The sequence below is a fragment of the Panthera tigris genome, chromosome B2 (assembly GCF_018350195.1).
Source record: "Panthera tigris isolate Pti1 chromosome B2, P.tigris_Pti1_mat1.1, whole genome shotgun sequence".
NCBI lineage: Eukaryota > Metazoa > Chordata > Mammalia > Carnivora > Felidae > Panthera > Panthera tigris.
The window spans coordinates 138881142-138894470 of NC_056664.1; the positions used below are offsets into that span (position 1 = coordinate 138881142).

The 13329-nt window shown below is 42.1% G+C and overlaps 1 protein-coding gene across 1 annotated transcript in view; it reads right to left on the bottom strand.

Annotated features, from left to right (window-relative positions):
* The window catches only part of NOX3 (NADPH oxidase 3), a 61463-nt gene extending 49876 nt beyond the window's left edge, over positions 1-11587 (bottom strand). Inside the window, exons 1-5 of the mRNA XM_042985362.1 lie at positions 11543-11587; positions 10816-10911; positions 10601-10711; positions 9473-9557; positions 178-323 (exon numbers count right to left, since the gene is read on the bottom strand). Of these exons, the coding sequence (XP_042841296.1) occupies positions 178-323; positions 9473-9557; positions 10601-10711; positions 10816-10911; positions 11543-11587 (483 nt within the window). The remainder of the gene's footprint in view (positions 1-177; positions 324-9472; positions 9558-10600; positions 10712-10815; positions 10912-11542) is intronic.
* Positions 11588-13329: the final 1742 nt, after the last annotated feature.

The following is a 13329-nucleotide window of genomic DNA, read 5'->3' on the forward strand; positions in this document are numbered from 1 at the left end:
AAATCAAGAGTCAGTCGCTCAAACAACTGAGCCACCGACGTGCCCCTCAAAATAGCTTTGGCAGAAACTTCTCTCCAGCTCTTTGATTAAAGCTTTTGAAACCCAGTGCTTCCGATCAAGGGATCGGAAAAGGAAGGGTGTTTCAGATGAGAAACCCGGGAGCCTGCAAGGACTCACTGTGTGGAAGGTCCGGATGGGGTTGAGGTAGCTCTCATTTGGGGTTTTGCCAAGCTTGGCAAGTGCAGCCAGAAGTCCCTCGGCTTCCGTGGACTGGCTCCAGTGATAGTGCTCCAGGTTGCACAAATGTGCCACGATGTGGATGGCTACAGTTGAGGAGAGGACATCAGACATGCGCCATCTGGATTTCTTCCTTTGTGGTTACCCAACGACACGATGTCTCTATGGTCACGTTTCTCTGTTCTGGTGTTTGTGATCTCCAAAGAGTGATTTATTGGTGCATCTTTCACCGTGTCTTGAATGGAGTGGATTGGCTACTTCTAAAGCTATGGTATGATTCACCACATCCATTTTAATGATAGGAAGAAATGAAGTCAATCTTAAGTCACCATAATTTAATTATAAACATGTGCTCATTCTGCAAGTGGAATAGGTATTAGGATATCACAACATAATTACATATATGTTCCATTGTATATATAATTCCATATTTTGTATAGAACATATCCTGTGAGATATATATATATACACACACATATGTATTCCATATTTTATATCTTATGTAATATAGTTTCCAAGAAATCACAGAGCATTATCCTAGAATACTGTATATCATATACATGGACATGTGTGCATATGACATCTATGATAGATTCCAGGGAAGAGTTTTTGTTCGCTTTCAGACATTATATTTTCTATTCTTCCTTTATACATTTTAGCATATATGTATATGTACTCCTACACATACGCATATACACAATATATTTGCATGTGTTATTCCTAGAGGATCAAAATAAACTGGTATTTATAGAACTAATCCTCTCTGTGTACTCTTCAGAAGAAAACTCGGTTTTCTAATTCTGAGAATTTGTGATGTTTAAATTTTAAATGAAGAGAACAAGCTTGGGAACACAGCATCATTTAGCCCGAGGAGACTGTGCTCAATGCCACTCGTCCCTGTCTTGTGAAATCTGGGGGGAAGCTAGCAGTCACAACATCCAGACGAGGATCTCCTGATGCTTTCCCTACAAATGGAAGCCCTACTGGGTGACCTGCTGACACCAGCCACTGGGATCAGATTCAAGTGTGAAATGAGAATTCATTACCCAGGGTGTAGATAGCTTCCCAGTTGCTACCTTGCCCCCCCGAACCCCCGTCCACCATGCAAAGTAGAATTGGCTAATATATAGTCTCCACACATTGTATGCAAATTCTGGAATCCTTCATGACTACCCATGGCGGGTTGAGGTGTGGGGGAGTGAAGGAGAAAGGAACAGCAGAAACTTTGGAGAATATTGGTAGCATGTTGGTCTCTGTGGTTCTAGCAGCAGATTTATTTAGAAATACCAACTGCTGTTTAGCTCTTCTCCCTGCCCCCTGAATTCCTTCGATCAGAGCCATTCCCTTTTCTGGGCTGCAAAGTTGTATTCATGCTTTAAGACCCAACCCAAAAGTTGTTTTCTATGAAATTGTTCGTCAGGTCCACAGGCACCAATGATACCTTGACTATAACATTTCCCAGGAATTATTGTTATGAATATTTATTTACATCTATGTTGCCCAACGGACCTGACGCCTCAGGGCTTATTCATCTCGAAACATCAACACTGGGCACGTTGCTTACTACCAGTATGTACTTAATAAGGATTTGCTGAGTGACAATGAGCTAGAAAGAGAGAAAGGGTCAGGAGGTTGTCTGCCGATGCGGATGGGGTAGTGCTAATACCTGTTTTGTGAACATTTTCCTGCAGCCTTCACGTCAGAACTCAATTTGAATATGCTTTTGGCTGAAGTTCATCTAAGAAGGCAAAGCACATGATCGTATTTCTGAGTCAATGATGTTGACTCTCTCCTTATGGGTTTTGTGAGAGTGGCACCCAAAAGGCATTGTGTTTCTTCCTTGTGTTCCATTTGTCACTATATGTGGTGTGTCTGTGAAGGAGCTGCCTTGTTTAGTCTCAGCATCCACGAAGCTAGAAAGTTTGTCTAGTAACCATCTCTTCCAATATGCTCAAGATGAAATGGAAACTAGTTGCTAAATTGAACACAAACATGTTCAGCAGTATTCCTAATTGCCGTTTTCTGGTAATTATCTTAAAGTTTAAAGAAAGCAATAGGTAATACTTCTCATGGCTAGCAGATATTGAATACTTAGTATACTTCAAACACCATTATAAATGCTTATGCGTATTACCTCATTTAATCCCCAGGTATCAGTTTTATTGCCATTTTACAGACCAGTATTCAAGAAGTTCAGGCAGTTGTAGACCATTAACGGCAAAGGTGGGATAAAACCCTGTTTGCCTGAATCGGAGGCCCATTAAAATTTTTTTCTTTTTTATATATATATATATTTTTAACGTTGATTTATTTTTGAGACAGGGAGAGACAGCATGAACGGGGGAGGGTCAGAGAGAGAGAGGGAGACACAGATTCTGAAACAGGCTCCAGGCTCTGAGCTGTCAGCACAGAGCCCCACGTGGGGCTCGAACTCACGGACCTCGAGATCATGACCTGAGCCAAAGTCGGATGCTTAACCGACTGAGCCACCCAAGGGCCCCTCTTTTTTTTTTTTTTTTTTTTTAACAGAGCCCACGAGCAGGGAGAGGGGCACAGGGAGAGAGGGAGTATCGTAAGGAGGCTGCACACTCAGTGTAGAGCCCGACTCAGGGCTCAATCCCACAACCCTGGGATCATGACCTGAGCCAAAATCAAAAGTCAGATGCTCAACTAACTGAGCCACCCAGGTGCCCCAGAGCTCAATCTTTGACCTTTAAGTTATATTATTTCTTTTCACTGATTCATAATTTTTATACTTTATTGTTCACTGAAAACTAATTTCTCCTATGGGCTTAGCTAAAGCTCTTTGAATGGTTCACTTGGTGTCTTTAATCTAGAGTCAACTAGCTCATAAGAATAATCACAACCTTTGGAGTTCTCCTTGCAGGTGGGTGGAAAATCTTTACCTCTCTCCCCTTTATCCTCTGCCCCTGGCTGTCCTCAGTTCTCCTCCATGGACTAAAGCACACCAGACAGAGAGGAGCTGTCCCCACTTTACAGAAGTAGATACTGAGCTTCAAGCCAAATTAAGTGACAACACTTACAATTCCATAATCCACATGTGACAGTCAGAAGGGAAACATAGGATAGCTTCTGTGTCTTTTATATTCTGCATTCTATAACATCCTTCTCCTGGGTAAGAAGTTGTTGATCACAATCTATTTTCTATTAGATTGACTTCCACATGAGAATTTGACACTGTTAAACTAAATTTAAGTACACTTATTGAATAAGCAAAGATATTGAACTAGTTATTTACTCTTATTGCCAGGTCTCCCATAACAGAGCTGAAGAAACTAATGAAATAGTATGAGAAAACTCAAGATGCTTTTTAAGAGGTAGCTCCTGAGGGAATATGTTGAAAACTACTCTTTCTAGCTTTTTTTTGTTTGTTTTGTTTTCATGTACTTTAAAATTCATGTCTTAAATGCTCCTTTGCTCTAACTACCTCCATCTCGTTTTCTTTTTACACGTAGAAGATAAAAAGTAGGATATCTTATTTTATTTATCCCAGGAATTCTCAGAGGGAAAACTACCTGTGCCACTTGATTTGTCCGAACGTTTTATTTCCTCTTAGGTCTGACCCTAATTTTATTGTGATCTTGGCTGGGAACTTAAGGTATCCCACTTACCAACTCCATGGCTGCTGGGGCTTGGTAGGTAACCCAGGAGATACTTATTTTGCTGTGTTTTTTTCCAGACATTGTATGTTCTGTTTTCTAGTCTTCCCTTTACACACCTCAGTTATTTTAATGTGGGTAGTCATGTCATCTGCTGGGTGCTTCCAGTATGTGATCAAATAGTGATATGGTTCGATTTTCCCCTCTCTTACTCATCAGAATCCTGTCATGTACTAGATTGGCTACTCAAACTAGATTTGCTACAGCCAGAAGGACACGAGAAGGCTGCCTCTCAGTTCCTTCATTTATTTCAGCCTGCTGTCTTGTCTGTAAAATGGGTGCATTGATTGAAACCAGGCAATATCTCGGCTTCCCGCCAGCTCTCTGGCTCCCGCGTCTCCTTCGAAGTTGACTGGGACCATTTATCATCCCTAAGGGATCTGTAGTCCAACGTGAAAGCAATGCAAACACGAAACGCATGTTTTAATAATTTTTCAAAATCAACACTGGCTTAAAGGGACTTTTTAAGTTTTGTGGCACATTCGATACCATCAGTTATGCAGGTGCGTTTGCCCTGGCCCCTCTGAGGACTTTCTGCTGAGCTCATGGGAGAGCCTAAGACACCCATTTCCAGAATCCACCCAAATGCCAGGCTAACAGATGCTGTCACCGGGTCTTTCCACAATCCTATTTTCTCACCAAAGTACTTCTACAGTTAAAAGAGAGCAGTGGTCTTGGACAAGCCACAAAATGCACATTTAATTGGTGTGTGGACTTCTGAGTTCAAATAAGGAGCTTTCATTGAAGAATGAACAAAAAAAAAAAATCATAAAGGCTACAATTAGAGCCAGTTGCCCTGAGAAAGTTTCTTTTCCTTCTTTCTTTCCTTCTTTTCATTTCTTAGGAGATCAAAGGAAGCATAATTGAGGGAGAATCTTGGAAGGGCGGTCAGTTCTTGCTATCTTTCTGCCTGCCTGTCAGTGATAACAGTCATTTTGGAGTTAGTCACCTCCTAATTAAGCAGCCTTCGGAAATAAGGACCCAGGGACAAATCCTGGCTGTGCTTTACCAGCCAGAGCCTTGGCCCCCCAAACTTTCAAGCTTGTGGACTGATTTCTGCAGGACTACATAGGTTCCGGCACCCCGTGCATGCTACTCATTTAAATCATGTTAGACAGGGGGCACCTGGGTGGCTCAGTCAGTTAAGCTTCCGACTTCAGCGCAGGTCACGATCTCACAGTTCGTGAGTTCGAGCCCCGCATCGGGCTTTCTGCTGTCAGGGTGGAGCCCACTACGGATCCTCTGTCCCCCTCTCCCTCTGGCACCTCTTATGTTTATTGAGGTTTGTAAACTAATTTTAGCAGCTCATCAGGAGCCGCCCGTGGGTAATTGCACACCCCTGGCGCCTACTGGATGTATGCCGCCTGGGTCAGTATTTACACCCCCCCCTTTGAAGGAAGCTCAGGCTCACGGTACTGCTGTTCAGCTGGAAGGATCTCCAAGGTCTGCTGTGGACCACAGAGTCCAAAAAGATCCACGTTAATAAGAACGAAGAGGCTGTGATACTGGGATTTTTATACCACTGGGGTTACAGGTCCCTGAAAATGATTTATTAGCGGTTGGAGAATTGCTCCAACAGCTCTTATCATAGGCAGGCGAGCGGGAAGGCAGGAAGCCAAAAGAAGGGTTCCTGTCACCGCGTTTTCCGTGATGCCCTTGATTAGAGATAGTTTGCCTCTCCCCTCCTCCTCCCCAGCCTCCTTCCACCAGCCTCTAATTACATCCTTTAATGATTTGACCAGTTAAAGCCTGCAGTTCAGCTTACAGAAGAACGAGTGAGAAATTAGGGGCTGGCATGCAAACTTCGATGTGGATGCACTTCTACCAAGGTTACACACCTCTATTAAGCCAGTCGGCTATTTGAAAAGCAGCATAATGGGCGATGCTAATAAAATAAGCACGGGGACATTTTCAGCTGTTCCCAAGTGAATACAGCAGAAGGACAAAATGTGAAAAGCACAGGGATATCTACGAAACCAGGGCTTAGCATGGTTTTTTTTTTTTTTTTTTTTTCCTTCTAAAAGCACAGTTGCCAGCCGCATTTCTTAGTTAGTGTGAAATGTAATAATTGCTATGTCAGGGCTTGGGAGAAGCAGAGAGCTTTCTCCCCACCCTCCTGCCTTTGCCGGGGATGGAGACAGCCCCGCGCTGCTGGTTGCCATGGCGGTGGGGGACGAGCCCTTGGCTCTCAGAAGCAGTCTGACCCTGCCGGGGAGTCCCGGGAGGCTGGGGAGCCCCGCAAGGCAGTGGGGGTTCAAGCAGAAGAGGGCCCGAGGGGATACTTCCTTCTCTCCAGGGATTTGTGAGGGAAGGAGGGAGAAAGAGAGTCCCGATTCTTCTGGTTGCGGCAGAATGTGAATGTATCTGGGATGAGCCCACCGGCATCATTTTGAATCTCTTCCCTGCCCACACGCTGTGCTTCCTCCACCCCAGCTGCTGCTGGGTCCTTGAGCCCCTGCACTGTCGCGGCTTGTACCTTTCTCACAAATCCCTCTCATCCCTCTTGCCTGCTGGCCGACTCCAGCTCATCCTCGGGTCTGACCCAACTTGGTGGGGACCTATTACGTGCCAGGGGCCGGGAAAGCCGAGACGCAGGAGACACATCTCAGCCCCCCAGGCCGTTGGAGTCTGAGAAATTTTCCTAGGTGGCAGGGAGGCATCACTGAGGTCTGCAGGAAAGGTGGCCCAGAGGGAGGCGGGCCAGGCGAGGAGTCCCAGATATGGCAACGTCTTCGCCATTGAGGGAGGAAAGGAAGAGCATTTAACAGGGACAAAGGCACCCACCACTCAGGGACCCGGTGGCTGTGTATTGCCAATGGGAAGAAGCCAGGGGGTGTGGAGAGAAAGGAGAGAGGAGGAGGAGGCAGCGCTCACTGAACGCAGCATGCCGGCCATCCTACCCTTGGGTTTGACTCTCTGTGCAAGAGTGGCCAGTGAATGACCTTGTAGTGGGTAGGTTTCCAAGAGGGCCACCTGGCAACCAGTCTGCACATCTCTTGATGGATCGATTGTGTTACTGTTCTTTTAATTCCAGCGAGGAAAAGGCACACAAAAACTTAGATCACAGGACCAGTCAGCAGCAGGGGTATGAAATAATGTGGTCATCTGATTCCAGTCAACTGCTCCCCTTGCTAAATTGCACTCCATTCTTGGGGCCCCTGGGTGGCTCCGTCGGTTAAGCGTCTGACCGCGGCTCAGGTCATGATCTCACGGTTTGTGAGTTCGAGCCCCGCGTCGGGCTCTGGGTTGCCAGCTCGGAGCCTGGAGCCTGCTTCCCATTCTGTGTCTCCCTCTCTCTCTGCCCCTCCTCTGCTCACACTCTGTCTGTCTCTCCCACAAATAAATAAACATTAACAAATTTAAAAAAATAAATTATACTCCATTCTGAAAACAGTACTGACCACCCTCGTTTCAGGTGACAGCTTCTCTTAGTGCATCTTGAACACGGGAGATGTTCGACATACATCACTGATGCATCTATTCTACTGATACCTGATTACATGGAAAGAAATATACATGCCCAAGGGTTTAAGGCGAGAACTATTGCATAACATATTTTCTTTTATTTTTTGCTTCCTTTTCTGATGCGTCTTTTTTTTTCAACGTTTTTTTTTTTTTTTTATTTTATTTATTTTTGGGACAGAGAGAGACAGAGCATGAACGGGGGAGGGGCAGAGAGAGAGGGAGACACAGAATCGGAAACAGGCTCCAGGCTCCGAGCCATCAGCCCAGAGCCTGACGCGGGGCTCGAACTCGGACCGTGAGATCGTGACCTGGCTGAAGTCGGACGCTTAACCGACTGCGCCACCCAGGCGCCCCCCCTTTTCTGATGCGTCTTGATGCTGTAGGTTTTTTGGTTCCTTCTCTCTTTCTCTTAGAGTCCAGTTCTGCCTTAAACCTATTGCGTAGTGATAATATTCTTCCCGCCATTTTACTGTGTTTTATCTCCTCTTTTAATGCAGGGATTAAATATTCTTAAGATTATCTGTATATATTTAAGTTTATTCATTTATTTTGAGAAAGAGAGAGAGCAAGCAGGGGAGGAGCAAAGGGAGAGGGAGAGAGAGAATCCCAAGCAGGCTCGACGCTGTCAGCAACAGAGCCTGATGCGGGGCTTGAACTCACAAACCGTAAGATCATGACCTGAGCTGAAATCAAGTCTCAAGTGCTTAACTGACTGAGCCACCCAGGCACCCCAATATTCTTAGGAATATTTTAAGGGAAGCCTTCCCAATTTTAAAGGAAGCCTTGAGAATCCTTGAATTCTTTCTCTGAAGAGCCTTGCAAGGAGCAATCTGGACTCCACTCTGACACCACCCATGACAGGGAACTCTGTATTCTCACGGATGCTCATTCTAATTTTAGATAATTTGGAAGGTCCGGAAAAGACTCCCATACCTGAGCTGAAATCTGCTTCCCTGAGTCTTCATTGCTTCACGCGTCAACTCATTTGTCGGGCGTTTTTGACCCCTCTCTGGACTCAGCCCTATGGTAGCCTTGGGACATAAAAGACGCATTAACTTGTTTTTTTGCTCTCCTTTCCTTGCCTGGTTTCTCTCTAGGACACAATGTCTTTTTACCCTTACTTCTTAACAAACCACAAAGACCTTTCGCAGATGTTTCCCAGGTTGGTTTAATCTGGCACCAAAGACAATCGATGGGGAAATCTCCCCACAACTTCCCCGCACACCCGAAGTTGTGTTAATTGGCACTCGGGCACTGTCTGTCATGTCTTGCTGCTTAATTAAATCCACGTTTGTGTTGAGTGTTCTTTTTACTCTGCTATTTTTTATGCATGAGAGGATGAAAACAAATGAGGAAAACGTTTTATAGTTAAATTAGTTTGAGAGAAACAGTCCTGAACCATAACTCTTAATTGTGCAGATAGCCTTTTATTTCAGTGTGTTTGTCGTCCAACAAAACCACAAACGAGTCGGTTATCGCTCGGCTTCTTTTCTTCCTCACCAGGGTTTAACCCTGGCCTTGGATGCTAATGTTTATTGCCTTTCTCTTGAAATCTCTTGTTTTCTTATTCAAGAAATAACAATAACACTTTATATGCTGTAAAGCTTCATATCTTTTCAAGGTCCTTTTATATCCACTAGCTCAATGCTGTTCAGAACCTTATTCACTTGATCTTGCTTTTCTCTTTGCTTTTACTGCCTATGATACCACTTGATAGTCATTTTGCTATGACTGTGAATGAGTTTTTGAGTACAGGTCAGTTTTCTTTCCAGTGTGGATTATACTGAATAGCACAGTATTCATTTTGCAAGCAGGTTCTTGTTGTATTATCAACAAGCTTAATTATTTACAAATGAAAATGAAGTTTCATAAACTTTTCCTTGCCAAACTGAAGGCTTGGTAGGGAAAACTGCGTGAGTATAAATTAGAAATCAAAAAAATCCTCTTATGTAAGTTTTATTGGTCAAATGGAATGCAAAGATTTATTTAAGGGGGAGCCTTTGGCGGAGGGGGAAATTAAAACAAAGCTATCGAGTTAAGCATTAGGTTTGGTAACATCGACTGGGCAAAGAAGAATAAGAAACACTTACTTGCATTAATGGCTATCCCATAGGCGACCAGTTTGTGGAATTTGAGGTTTTTGTCTAATTGCCTCCTCCACGGTCCTCTGCAGCACTAGAGTGACATAAAGTAAAAGTCTCATTTTAAGGAAAAATCATAGCGATGACAGCATCCTGAGTGGTAAGAGAGCAGGACTCAGGCTCTGCCTCTAAATTCCTGAAGGTGGGGCTATGGGGTACAGAAGGGAGCGGCCATTAATCAGCCCAAAGGACAAACCAGATGGTTATTACTGGCTTTGCTGAAATTTCAACCCAGTAAAGTGAGTAAGTAAGTATAGTTCCCTGGCTATAAGTCAAAATTCTAGAATAAACCTGCTAATATGCATGTGGCCACTAGTTTACAAAATGAAGATGGAAACCAACCTCCTCATAGATGTGGTTTAAGTAGTCTATAAAGTATTCCTTATTACACAAAGAAAAGCATTATGTTCATCTATATCTAAATATTCATAAAATTATGATGATGATTGTATAATCATTTCATCTAGTCGGAGTTATTGAAATTCTCATTTTTCTGTACAGCGCATTACGCTGTTTAGCAGGAAACACAGTATCCAAAACAGTGAAGCTAATATAATTAGGAAATTATTAAATCTACATACGAAATTCTGTGTACTATGATTTAAGTACTAGATTTAAGTCCCATTAAATCTACCTACGAAATTCTGCGTACTATGATTGTGTATTCCTGGGCCGAGAGCTCAGAGAGATGTGTCCTTAGTGGCATTTGACTGCACTGCTCATTTGGTTGCTTTCAATTAGACATGGTGGTAGTTCAAACTGTTATAATACATCCATCTTAGTGAGTCAAGTCAATTTTATCAGCCGTCTTTTTGTGACGGAGCAAATGTATCGGAGAAAGGCAGAGCGAAGACTCCAATGTCAAGCAGGGAGTGAATGGCAAGAACGAAAGTCACATCAAATGTACAGATTTCTGAGTTTTGGTTTTTGCCATTGGGTCCTCTCTTACGAAGAAACAAACTTCAGTCCCCACGTGAATTATCAGGACTTTCACAGTAAAGTCCATCGTTGTCTTTCATGGCACTTACACCGGTAAGTCACAACAACTGAAATTATTTTAAGTAGTTTAGTACTTACAGTACTTGTCCCTCTCATGAATGAAATAAGGTTTCGACTGATCGGTAAGAGAATTAGCATGCAGTTAAAATTGAGGCACACTGCAGACGCTCGCGCCCAGGCCAGTGTTGACTGTCCACATAGAAAGACACAAGAGAGATGCAGTGAGATTAAGGACGCCGGGGAAGATCGAATGTTTTCCGAAATGATAATGTGTAGTCCCCAGCTCTACTTACGCCCAGAATAACTCGTGTGTAAAGGAAAGACTCTTCCTCTTCATACCAAGAGAATGTGTCGATAAACAGATATAAATTCACTCCCAGCCACGAGAGCTAGTGTTGAATGAAAAGAGACCAATCAATACTATCTTCAATCTTTTCTTCCGTTCAAAATCACTTGGGGTTCTTCTTTTAAAGGGTGAAACGAAGAGCTTCTCAATATTAATCAGGCTTACTCTATACTTATTTCCCATATATTCGTTTTAACAGTTGATTACAATAGTAATAAATTGTTAACTTTATAAAAAAAATTCTAAACACATATGGGTATATTTAAGGCATTTAATGAAAAGTACAAAGCCTTCCTAATCAACATCGCTCTAATGTTTTAAGTCAATGATGGCGAAAGGAGGAAATCTTTAAAAACAACTCAGAAAGTACTCCAGAAAAATTCCAATTTCATAGTCTAATTCAAAGACTTCATTTGATTTAAGAAACAGTTCATACATTATGCAAAAACTAACTACTTGACTTCAAAAATAATTAAAAATGAACTCAATCGAAAAACAACTTTACATGATTCTGTAAGGGTAAATTAAATATATCTACTGAATGTTTTCTAACAAGGTTTAGTCTTTTACCAAAGTAACACTTCAAGCTATCTAGCATTCCTATATAATTATCTTAAAAATCAAAGACTAGTTAATATATATATTTTAACTTGAATAACAAAAATGATACTTACTCCTAATAGGATGGAGAGACTTTCATTCAAAATCCAGAACGCCATCACGACAGCTTTGCTCTTTTGCTGTCAGCAAATTATTTCTTTCGTTCACCTGAGCCTGGATGTTGTATCCCGAGTAAGGGCTTCCCTGGTAGACTATTTTGTCTTTTTGTCTTAGGAAGCACCTAGTGGGAGCTGCTCTCGAGGAATTTCTAATTAAGGACTTCTTGCCAAAGGCACATCATCAGGCTGACATGCCTCCTGACCTGGGTGAATACAAGGCAAGTCTCTGTCTAATGATTCTCTTCCTCAAAGATTTCATAAGAAAAGAAAGCTCGTTTTATGAAATTATCCTCATGTACTTTATACCCCATTCATTTTCTACATGATTGCAGCCAATACGATAATGAGTCTTTATGTAAATTTGAGAAATAACCTCATTGCCAAGGGTTGGATACAGCAAAACACTTCACTTGAACTTTCTCTATTTTGTTTTCCCTACTTTGCTTCTTCCCCCCGCCCCCTGAAAAAAAATTCCTTTATAGAAGATAGAGAATGGTGGGAAACAAATACAAATTAAAGAGTCTTTCAGAAGATGGAGAAGAAAAGAGAAAAGATCTTTGGGTGTGATTGTGAAGAGTGAACTGGATGACATTTGTGGGGTTGATGGAATAAATCCTATGTTTCCCCCAATCCCCCTGGGCCCACCCATGAGATAGATGAGAACGTCCTTTTATACTTAGTGATTCCAGGCGGGGCTGTGCATGAACCTGGCCATTCCGCGGTTTTGTGGTAAATACATAGTTAAATACATTAACTATGACTACTTTGGTAGACAAAGTTGTTCCAATGGAAGCAATTTTCTGGTTAGTCCTGGCCCAAGTATTTCATTAAAAAATTTCAGACAATTAAGATGAAATAAGAGGAGACAATTGCCTAAGCTTCTGTGTCTTTCTGTGGTGAATCTGTTTAGGGGTGCCACAAGAATTGAAAAAAAAATTAGGCCTGGTAGAAACAATAGTTTGGTATTCATTGACCTAAGTCCTCCTCCTCCCCCTCCTCCTCCTCCTTCTTCTCCTCCTCCCCCTAAATCCTAAATAAATAATCCAGGCACTAAGTTAAGAACTATCCCAGTATTGCCCAATTAAATCATACATGAACTCTATGGGGTACTTATTAAAAGCTCCATTATACAAATGTGGAAACTGGCCCAGTGAAGTTTCTTGCAGTAGGAACCATTGGGACTTGAATTTGGTTCTCTCTGACTTGAGCAATTTTATTATTAGCCATTCCCTTATATGGTGCTTTTTAAAAATTAAATACTAATATATATTAAATACTAATATATGTTCATCAAGCATACTTAAATACAGATATTAATTTCATCCCTATGAATTGGGCACATTTAAGTTCTAGGAATTAGTTTAATTTATTAATTACAAATAACAAGTTATTATATGTGATTATGTATGTTGTCTATTTCAACATAATGATAATGAGTTCTAGAAAATCAAAATGACCCATACGATCCAGTAATTCTACTGCTGGGTGTTTGCCCTAAGGAAATGAGAACACTAATTCAAAAGGATATATGCACCCCTATGATTACTGCAACATTATTTACAATAGCCAAGATATAGAAGCAATGTATGAGATGAAAGTCTTATTTCAAGGCAGGTGTCTCCATGTCTGCTAGCTTACCATACTAGATTGGAACAAATCCCATGTACATTTTCAAACACCTGTATTTCTAGACATCTTGAACTTGGTATTGCAGGTTAAGCGTTTTGACGAATGGTTGCATT